General features: G+C 39.1%; 1 protein-coding gene across 1 annotated transcript; it reads left to right on the plus strand.

The window, feature by feature from the left end:
• The first annotated feature begins 2113 nt into the window (after positions 1-2113).
• On the plus strand, positions 2114-11341 carry LOC146324216 (NAD-dependent protein deacylase sirtuin-5A, mitochondrial-like). Its single transcript, XM_084723512.1, is given in 9 exon segments — positions 2114-2241; positions 3732-3840; positions 3930-4063; positions 5304-5533; positions 5720-5803; positions 7441-7494; positions 7591-7714; positions 9043-9158; positions 10513-11341. Coding segments are annotated over 8 exon segments (1122 nt in total). The 5' UTR covers positions 2114-2241; positions 3732-3737; the 3' UTR covers positions 10790-11341.
• The last annotated feature ends 228 nt before the right edge of the window (positions 11342-11569 follow it).

Consider the following 11569-nt stretch of genomic DNA (forward strand, 5'->3'; position numbering starts at 1 on the left):
TTGGTTAACAATTAAAGTTCCCATGAATTCCAAATTGATGTTCAAGTGTTTTTTTTTTGTTTTTTTTTTATCATGGGTGTTGTGCTATATGTCTCCTATAAGCCAGTATGTGGCCCAACAATTACAGAAAAGTAGTTTTGTACGCATTATTCAGACTTTTATACTTTAAAAGATATTTCTGAGTTTTTCTTTTCCTGCAAAACAATTTGAAATGGTTGATGACTCCTCCTGCACTCCAGGGTGAACACTATATTTGCGTCGAGTGAAATGATTTCTCACTTATGATGCAGTGGAGCCTAGAAGGAGAATAAATCTGTTCAGGAGAGTGGAATACAGTGTTTCTGCGGGCCTCACTGTATGAAAGCACCACTTTTATAACTTTACTCACTGATGTAGATGAAACTGGATCGTATTTTGTGGAGAAAATAGTTTCTGTTTTTCCCCTCTGATGTCCTCTTAATTAATCTTTAATGGACAAATGGTTTGAGCTTATTTGTTGCTAATGTAGCTAACTGCTAGCTGTCATTAGTGGGCAACAGAACGGCTGGTATGAACACAGCTTCCAAGACTCACAGGGAAAACAGAACAGAGGTTGTTTACAGAGTTTCCTTATGGAAAGATGGGTTTAACCGTGGCTTAAGTACATTCGCTAACTGCTACCTGCCATTAGCTTGGGCTGCCATGACTCAGTACCAGGGTGTTTGGAGAACACCTGTCAAAATGGCCTCCTTGGTCTCGGCTACTGATTTGGTCCCAGTTCAACCATGGTCACTGGGAGCTCTCAGTCTGGGAAATATATACATGAGGTGGTCCCTGGTATGGTTTCTATCTTGTGAGGGGTCACTGGCTGAGAAAGAAAACAAGAACTTCTGAAGTAAACTAACATATAACCTTCTGACCCACCTTGTTTGATTGTGTGACCTGGCTGCTGCAGTTTCCCACTGGGACTACTTAAGTAATCAATCTATCAGTCTACATCAGAATCAGATCACACAGTCTTACCACTGAAAAAACACCACACTACACTCTTGTATTAACATTGTGCTTTACACTGTATTAATCCAATGCTGGCCTCTAGTGGAGAAGGGAATGGATTCACAATTGCCTTTTCCTCTCTCTCCCCACATGCTTGGAATAAGCTGCAAGACAAACATGGAATCTCTACTCTCTCTTGACATGTTTAAAATACTTTAAAATCCAGAAGAATATATTAGTGGTGTAGTTAATGTGATTTTGTGACCTGTCCTTGTCAGTTTTCCTCTCTCCTTTGAGGGGCTACATGACAGGGGATATCACACACTGTACCGATTCTAAAGATCAGGGCTGCAAATAATTATTATTTTCATTATATAATAATCTATTGATTATTTTTTCAATTAATTGATTAGTTATTTGGTCCATAAAATGGTGAAAAGTGTCATTTAGTGTTTCCTAAAGTCCAAGATGATGTCCTCAACTGTCTTATTTTGTCCACAACTCACAGATATTCAATTTACAGTCAGAGAGGAGTAAAGATTCCAGAAAGTATTTAACACCTGAGAAGCTAAAATCAGAAAATTGGGGGGTTTTTTTCTTAAAAAAATGACTGAAAGTGATTAATCAAGTATCAGCATAGTTGTCGAGTGATTAAATAGTCTATTAATAATTGATTAATCGATTAATGGAGTTCTAGTGAAGATCATCAGGGAAGTGTCATTTATGATATTGAGTGACATAAATAAAATTCAACTTGACAGAAAAATGTTCCAGTTTACAATTTTTTGTTTTTTAATTAATTAGTTAATAAATTTAATTATTTTGTCGTTTGTGGTCTGTCCTTTTACACTTTTTTGCAGCTCAATTAGCAGGACTCCCTGCAGGAAAAAAAGCTTGTAAGTATAACTTTTCTTATTAATTTTTTTTTTTCATTGGCAGCTCTAGATACAAGCAGAAAAGGAGCCTACCAAATTTTTGATTATGTAGTTGTTAAAAACAAACAAAGTAACAAATGAAGATGTTTTTCTGCCCAAGGTGATGCAAACATATGAATTCATGCACAGTAAAGACTACTGCAGTGCAGCTGCTCCCCCTGCTGGTTATAGAAGGTTGTTGAAGGGTTGTTATTTACCTCGCTGAGTCTCCTGATAGGCTCATTTCCTCACAGCAACACCAATCCACTTCAGCTGCCGGGGGCCGGTGAATGAGAGAACACGCCATCCGGTTGCTGGTGCTTCAGCTGACGGTCCTGCTCCGGTCTGACAGGTAGCTGGTCACCGTTAGTGAACCTCACATCTAACAAAAGACCCCCGGTTATAACCACGGGCATGACACGCTGCCATCGTTAGGTAACGTGATGCAGGTGAAGCCGCTGTTTCCTTGGATACCAGAGCTAGCTTGTTGGCCTGCTAATTCATCTGTTAGCTTAGTTAGCTAGCATACCTCACTGCCAGCAAACTACAGGCTCTGTTGACTACGTTTAAAGAAGCTCCACGCTTCTTATAGTGCAGAAAAAGTATCGTAACATTACTGTATTACTAAAGGACTCACTTAATCCTCATATGTCATAATTTTCGAATGCAATTAAGTAGCTAGCATGCTATATTTGTGCTTGTTTATGGTAACTCAGATGACCTTTCAGCTTTATAAAGCTACAGTGACCTTCCTGAGAACAAAACTGACCACACTACAAGCCCCAGGTTGAGCCTCACACCCAATCATCGCTTCTATTACCGTGAGGCTTTGGCAGGACACACAATGAGCACCTGATAAACGCTGCAGTGACTAACCTGGGGGTGTGCAACCTGCAGCTCTTTAGCCCCTCACCACTGGTTTCCGGTGGGTTCTCGACAACCAATCAAATGTAACTGTTCTTATTTTAACATTTTAATTTATCACAATTGTAGGCTTTAACTGATTCTCAGATTCTCCAACTGTAAATTGTGCAGCCTATACACCAAATGACAAAAAATACAAAAATAAAAATAAAATAATAATATTTAGTCAATAGTTGGTTCTCAACTTGGGGTCCCCAAGGCTTTGTCTGCTCTTGAGTTGTCAAAAATTAAATTTGCACATGTTAACTAAAATCACAATTTACAGAAAAGTCTGTAAAGTAGGCCACAGCTTTTGGTAAGGATGAATTTGTATTAGCCCAAACTTTTCCCCCAAAAGCATTAGCCTGTGGCCAAGGCCCCCCTTTTGAAACGTGTCTTTAAAAGCCCAATATTATTTAACATGATTAAAATTATATTTTACAATGACCCTTAGTTATAGGTAATAATAATAAAAATTGAATTTCTTTTTTTTTTTTTCTTCATGTAGAATTTTCCCTCATCTGCCCCCCAAGTTGCTGAGGCACCCATGGTCACAGTCTTATGTCTCCCTTGGCCAGCTATAGATATCAAACCCAAAGACAAAGAAAAGTCTTTAGAGAAGAGAACTTAAATTTTTCGGCAAACAACTATCAATCGAGAAAATAATCATTAGTTTATCAACTATATTGCAATATTAATGTATGGTTACAAGAAAACCAGTAAACAATATGAGAAGCCATAATAATGTTATAATAATAATGTTAATTCTACCACAGGAGGAACTTGATGTTCTCTGCAGTTAGGTGGAGAAACGTGCACATACATCAGTTTCAGCCAAAATGTTTTGGAAGAAATCTGCATATCAGATATTGGCAAAAATCCAATATAATGCATCACTCATTTTAATAATGAAGGTGTGTGTTTTTCTGTTGTTGTCAGAACCTGATGATTTTGCGGCAGTTCACCTGTAGAGGTGTAATAAACTCTCACCTGTATGCCCACCTGAAAAGGCCCTGGGTTAGTCAAGACATGGCCAGACCCAGTTCAGGTAGTCTTCATTCTTCATCCTCCTCCTTATTACATGGTCATCCATAAATCCATGAGCTCCCGTTATTGTAATTTTGTGTTTCTGTTCAGATCTGGCAGCATTCAGGGAGATTTTCTCCAAGGCCGAGAATATAGCCATCATCACTGGAGCAGGAGTGAGTGCAGAGAGCGGAGTCCCAACCTTCAGAGGAGCAGGAGGATACTGGAGGAAATGGGAAGCACAAGTACGTAACCATATGATTATATTACTGAACCTAACTGCACTACACTGAGAGGTGTTTGTAATTTTATCTAACTGATGTAAATGGGAAAGACAAATAACAGAAACACCTGTAATGCAGCACAACGCGACAGCACCACAAACTGCAGCCTCCTAAATGATCATAAAGTTGAGTCAACACCTTTAACTGTTTCATCAGAAACTGAACATCATAACCTTCATGATTGTATGATTCATTGCAGCACTGTTGCAGTATACTGCATTAGCTTAAGCTTGGTATACCTAATAAACTGGCAACTAAGTTTATTAATACAATGTTAATTTTAATTTCCATCCATTCTCTGCTGTTTAACCCCCGGGGTCTCCTACCAGAAGTCATTTTAATTTATTAACCAATTCCCCTCAATGCTTTTATCTGTATAGCAGCTGACAACTCACCTAAGAATATTTTCTTTCTTTTATCTTTCACAAGGATAACATTTTTACTGCGGGTGCTTGCAGGAAACTTAACAAATGAAGAATCTTACTCTCGCTGAGGAGTCTATACTCATGAAGCATCTCAGAGTCACTCCTTGGAAGTTTACCAATACCAGCTTTTACTGCAGAGCCCTCTGAGAGATTGAAAGTTATGGCCCCTAACGTGCAGAGATTTCTCCAGATTCTTTGAATCTATAGATTATGTTATGGATTCTAGATGGTGAATTCCTAAAATTCCTTGTAAGTGGGTGTTGAGAGAACTGTTAAACTGTTGGCTGACCCGATTTTTCACACACAGGTGAACCTCGCACCATTCTTGCTTGAACAAGCCTTTAAGGAAGCCCCTTTCATACCAATAATGATACTGTCATCTATGTGTGTTTTTGATCCTTTGACAACTTTCACATTCTTATGTCACAACTTTTTTGAAAGGTGTTACAGACATCAAATTCAGACTGAGTGTATATTTACTAAAAACAAAGAAGTTTGTCAGTTGAAACATTAAATATCTTGTCTTTCTACATTATTCAATTAAATATAAGACAAATCATTGCATTCGGTTTTTATTCGTTTTAAACAGCACCCAACATTTTTGCAATCAGGGTTGTACAAGAATAAGAATCTTTCTTGAAATAATGAGTTGTATTAGTCATTATTTTGTGAAAGTTTCTCATTAATAATGACAGTGGCAGGAATGGACTTCCATATATTTTGCCTACATTTCTAACAAGAAAATTTTAACCATTTCTTACATTTTCATCGTGTAGAGACTTGCCACCCCAGAGGCCTTCTCCAGGAATCCGTCCCGTGTTTGGGAGTTTTATCACTACCGCCGCGAGGTCATGCTCACAAAAAACCCCAACCCCGCCCATATGGCCATTGCTGAGTGTGAGGAGCGACTGAGCAAACAGGGACGCACGGTCACAGTCATCACTCAGAATATCGACGAGCTCCACCGCCGCGCCGGATCCAAAAACATCCTGGAAATACATGGCAAGTAGAAAACAGGGAAGACACCAAAATCCTCACATTTTTGAGGATTTTCTGCTTTTTCTTGGTTTCAGACAAAGCAGGAAATTTGATGGCATCACCATGGACATTCTGTCTGTCTGTCTTCTCACTAATCACTTGACTTCTTGTTTCAGCACTAACCCATTCTCTCTTTTATTGTCAATCCAGGAAGTCTGTTTAGAACACGCTGTATGAGCTGTGGTCATGAAGCAGCCAATTACAAGAGCCCCATCTGTGCCGCTCTGGAGGGAAAAGGGTAAGAGGCTCATCTGATGTCGTCTGGTGAATTGGACTGTTTGCCTCAACAATATAAAAATTTGTAATGAGAGATATTGATCATATTCATTTGAGCACAAAATGCCACCGGGAAAAAAAAGCCTGATTCCATCCTGTCAGACGTCAGCAGCTAAATAACACCTGATGACGTGCTGAAAAGCAAATCTGTGCCTCAAATGAAATGTCACTTTAAAAGCCACTTATCTGACATTTAAAATGGGTATTTTTAATGACTGAAATGTCGTGAAAATGATGGAAGTCCTGTGTAAAAATTCTGAACGAGTGTCACAACTGGTCATGTCATATTAAAATTGATTTGTAGTGACTCTGTTTACAGTAAATCTGATTAAATTCTGATCCTTTTTCATGCTAGTCTTGTTCTCCAGTCATATAGGTGAGCTCAGCATCTCATTGTGTTAAAATGAAATTACAACACTTAAAGGAGAACAGTGCATTCATGTAGCAGATGAATACATTAAATTAAAGCCCCTGAAATAGTATAGTAAAAAAAAAAAATAGTAATAATCCTGGGTCTTTTCTTGAAAGTGAGATTTGAATCATCACTTGACTAAGATTCCTCCAGTCCAATAGTCTTTTTTCTTTTGTTAGTCAGTGTGAATTATAATAACAGATAAAACAGATAGAAGCTCCACAGGGAAAACAGTTCAATGAGAAATTATAAATAAGGGGACTCAGAAATATGTTTTTATATTAACCGGCGCATTTATTTTACAAAAGAAATGTGAAAGAGAAATGAGAGAAGGTGAAACGAGTGGTTGGTAAACAAGATTCCACAATGCAACAGTATATCAGACTGTAAACTTTACAAACTGAGTTTCCAAATCACCACAAATCACAAAACTAACTGTGACAAAGCAGAGAAGAGTGAGTGCAGCTGATGCGCTGTCAGACACTAGAGCGCACTGCAGAGCGCACAGAGCAGGTGACGCTTGTCTTTGTCAATGACAGTGTCTGACAACATCATGGAAAGGATCGCTACAGTGAGAGTTCTCTTTTTAGAGAGTAAAATCTGTTTTGTTTGACCAGAAACAGCTGATTTATTGCTCTCGCCAAACTGACTAGACTCCCTTTGTAAAGCTGTCACGGCGAGAAGGAGCGTGGAGTGCAGGTGGAGAGAAGCTCCACAGTGCGCTGATTTTATAACTGAACTATAGGGCGACGCACACTTTTACTTTCTCTGCTGTTGTTTTCACAACACAAATGACAAAGAAAGGTGTTAAAACGCATCTTAACAAATCAGATTCGAAGGTCTGGAACCAGGCGAATACTTCTTCGATGTGTACTATTATGTGCATGAGACCCAGTTAATTTAAGTTAATTTTTTATTGTGTCAAAAACATATGAAAATGATTTTTTAAAAAAGCTGCAGTTCTGGGAATTGTCAACCATATCTCACCTAAAATGGTTTGGATTTACTAACTTTTGATCTATTTGTAGTGAGCATTGTCAACATCAGATAGGGATCTAGCATCAGGATTAGATGGCATTAATCAGTAATAAACATGCTTTGGACGTGTTTTTGAATTTTAAGTGTATCAGAGTATAATTGCACTTTTTTAGTGACATCAAAACTCTTTTATCAAATTGCCTCCTCAGAGCTCCAGACCCAGACACAGATGACGCAAACGTCCCTGTTCAGGATCTGCCCAGGTAAGACTGGCTCCTGTTCTCTTTGAGCGCCCTGCTCTTTTCAGATGAGCTTATTTGTTTTGACAAAGTGTGTGTGATCGTGTGTTTGTGTTTCAGGTGCGAGCAGATGGGCTGTCACGGTCTCCTGAGACCAGCTGTGGTTTGGTTTGGAGAGACTCTAGACTCTGACATCCTCACTCATGCAGAGAAAGTGTTGGACAGCTGTGACCTCTGCCTTGTGGTACGAATACGAGGTTGCGTGTGTGTGTGTGCATGACAGTTTATTTAGAATTAATTCCATTTATAAAGTTCTGATTGACTACCGACAAATTCACTTCAAATTCATGTACTCGCCAAATTTATTTCCACACTCATTAACAACTTTAAAATTAAAGCTTATTTTGATCAGTTTCTACCAAACTCATCAATGCACTCACCAATTTTATTTTAGCTCTCATTAATAGTTGTATAAAATCAAATCCACAAATCCACAATCTGATTTTAAGGTTACTATCCAAGCTGATTTTTCAGCATTTCAACAGTTATGCCATTATGTCAAATTTTGATTAGTGAAGATCAACAGATGACTGGTTTTATACCCTCACACCTGTCATTCGCATTTTCAAATTCTTTAAAAAGGTAGTCTCTATCAGTCTTTCCCAAACACTGGGTCGTGACACACAGGTGGGCCACAGGAGCTTTTATTTGGGCCAACAAATAAAATAATAATTATGGAAGAAATTCTGCAAATTTAAGCTTTATATCTGCTCATTTATGAACTCGCCTAAAAACGTCCTATACATAAGAACAGTGAGATGGCCTGTTAACACTACAGCTGCAATGATTACTCAATTATTAATCGAGTATTAAATTAATCGGCAACTATTTTGATAATTGATTAAGCAGTTTGAGTAATTTTTTAAGTTAAAAAAACCAAAATTCTCTGATTCTGGCTTCTCAAATATGAATATTTTCTGGTTTCTTTACTACTCTTATGACAGTAAACTGAATATCTTTGAGTTGTGGACAGAAAAAGACATTTGACATTTTGATCAATATTTTCTTACATTTTATAGACCAAACAGTTAATTGATTAGTGGAAAAATGATCACCAGATTGATCACTCGTTGAAAAATGGGTCCAAACGTGAGAACAGGTGGACCTTAATTGATCCTGATAATTTTCTGACAGTTTATGTACCAGGATGTCAACTTGGTTTGTCATTTTTTAAAAAGTGGGTCTCCAGAAAACACTGGTTTATATGGCATCAAGTGTGATATAACATTTCTTCGGACACTCAACAGATGCCACAAGTGGGTGGAGGTGGAGAGAAAAACATACTTTCAGTTCTTCAAAATTAAGACTTATTTCAATCAATTTTTGATTTAATGTACTCGCCATTTTTATAGTTGTATAAATTTTTGATGTCTCACAAAATGATTGAAAACCCAGAGTGCACTGTCTGGGGCCGTTTTACAAATGAGGGCTCAGAACTTTCACTTTCACTTGTCATCTTTTTAAAAGTTCGTTTTATTTACTTTAAATTTTCAATCAAATTGCACTCTGCAGGTCGGCACTTCATCCGTTGTGTATCCTGCAGCCATGTTTGCTCCTCAGGTGGCGGCCAGAGGAGTCCCCGTTGCCGAATTCAACATGGAAAACACACCGGCCACCATGCGCTTCAAGTATGTTTCATTTACTGTCACAGGTAGACTGTGTAATAAAAAGTGGACAGAGCCTCTGTGACATCGCTCATTGGTTTGTGGACTACTGTTTTTTGACTATCGCCATCTTTTTTTTTGGAAGCAGAAGTGACCATATTTTGACAAGAGGGTGGAGCTGGGGAAAAAGCCTGCTTTATGGTCTGTTTTACTCTAAATGGGACCATAATTTACTAAATGAGCATTAAGCTGTATTGAAGAAGACTTGAAACTGGTGATTCAGTCTGGAAACCCAAGTAAACCCAGTGAGAAGTAGGCTGATTTTTTTAAGCCCTGCCTCCAAACTTCAACTGTCCAATTATAACTTAGCAACCGTAACTAGGGCCTGTCAAGCTTTGCATTTCTCTGCATGTTTAAGGTTGTGCAGGAGGCTCTGAGAAGAGTGATACTCAGTGTTTCCTGAGTCTGGACTCTGGCGTCTTTTTTGTTGTCTCTCAAAAACATGACATACAAGAGCACACGTGTGGTGAATGGATTAAACTCTGTCTTCATCTGCTCTAACATAAACTGTGAACGTTAGCATGTCTGGCTAACTAACGCTAGCTTACTAGTTGCAGTAACTTTACCTCCTGACAAATTTGTTAGATCCAACTGCATCTGCATTTGTTCTGTGGGTGTTTGAGGAGGAGGATGTGGGCTGATGCAGAATCAAAGTGAGTCGATGACGATGCATCTGTCACTGGCTCGCTGTCTCAGGTCTAAGCAGAGTTAGCTTAGCTCTTATCCTTGCTTAGCTCTGTCCACCTGGTCTGGCTGGATGACCTGTCTGACGGTCTTCTGCACTGATCGAATCCCTGCGCTTCCTTTTCTCACATTAATGAGTGTATTTCTGTCATCTATCATGTAGATGTACCTGCTGTATTTCACCATCTGATCAATGTTTGCTGAGTTTGCTGAGCTGATGTTTGCAGCCAGCTGCACTTACAAAATCTGCTTGTGAGAGTCAATTTTAGCTGACAACATCGTTGTCAACTAGAAATGAGAAACTGCTTTTGGTTACTTCTCCAAGGAATCACAGACTCTGTGTTTCAACAGTTACTCCAAATCTTAATGTTAAATCTGCTGTATAAGCATGTTTGCAGTGTGAGAATGGAAAATTTGACAGGCGTAGCAACACTAACTAAGGAGGGCGTTGCTTAGTGAAGTGTCAACTGATCTTCTTGCAGCCAGTGGAGTCGTGGCCACTTCTGCTTTGGTTTCACTTTTCAGACCCAGAAACTCTGTCCACTTATTCTACTGTGAATCAGACACATGCATCATTTTCACTAACTTATGTCTCGTTCACAGTAAAGACAACACGTCTTTTTTTGTGTTTCAGGTTCCACTTCCACGGCCCCTGTGGGGACACGTTGCCCCCCGCTCTCACACGCCATGAGACGGAGAAAAGTTAAAAACGAGTCCCGGGCAACGGCTGCACACAGACCAGACTGTCTAACTCTGGAGGACTTTATTGGTGCAAATCATGGGTTGAAAATATAATGAGTACCCAGCAGTGTGGGGATGGGAGTTCATGCAGGAGAGAAAATCTGATCTCAACTTTTTGGAAGGGGCAATTACATGACATTTTCTCAAGAGCAATTCACCAATTCTGCTAACGAACACTGTCACCCTGCCAGCCAAGGAGGAACACTACATTGCATTCCCAGCTTCTTTCACTGACTCAAACTCAAACAGCTGGTCAATGCTACTGTGACAAGCTAGCAAATGTAAGCTAACTGCCAATGAGCTGTAATTCAATGCAGTGAAAGTGAAGTGAAAGACTGGTGAAGATTATAAATGTGTCTGTTCAGACCTGGTATTAACATGTGATACAAATCACAAGTGAACATCTCAGAGTACGTCAGCTCACACCTGGCAGTACAATGGATCTCCAGATGTGCGCTGCGTGACCACTTATGATTGGATCTCACTTCCCCGCTCTGTAAGCAAATAAACACGAGGGCTGTTTTGGCAGTTCAGTCCATTTGGCCCTTTATTTGTTTCCTTTTTTGAGTTCAGCATCACACTAAACTGTGAATTTATAACTGAACTATGGTCAGAATGATGCACTTTTACTTTTTCTGACTGTGTGTAAATCTTATGTTTTCACATCTCACATGACGAATAAGGACAATAATGATCAGAGAATAAAAATGTGTCCCAGCGAACCACAGAGCCTCTCTCATACCTGCTATTCACAGCAACATGGCCATTTTTACAAGGAAAGAAACAACTCAATGTTTTGCATTTAGTGCCGAATTTACAAGCAGACTTAACTGATTAAGAATTCACTGTAGTGGTTTCACCTCCCCCCCCTGTATTCAAATAACAAATACGTTTGCAAAATGTGCTGCTGTTTTTAACCTGTGGCTCACTGGGACAAACACAATATTTTT

This window comes from Lutjanus erythropterus, chromosome 7 (assembly GCF_056507025.1).
Source record: "Lutjanus erythropterus isolate fLutEry1 chromosome 7, fLutEry1.hap2, whole genome shotgun sequence".
Lineage (NCBI taxonomy): Eukaryota > Metazoa > Chordata > Actinopteri > Lutjaniformes > Lutjanidae > Lutjanus > Lutjanus erythropterus.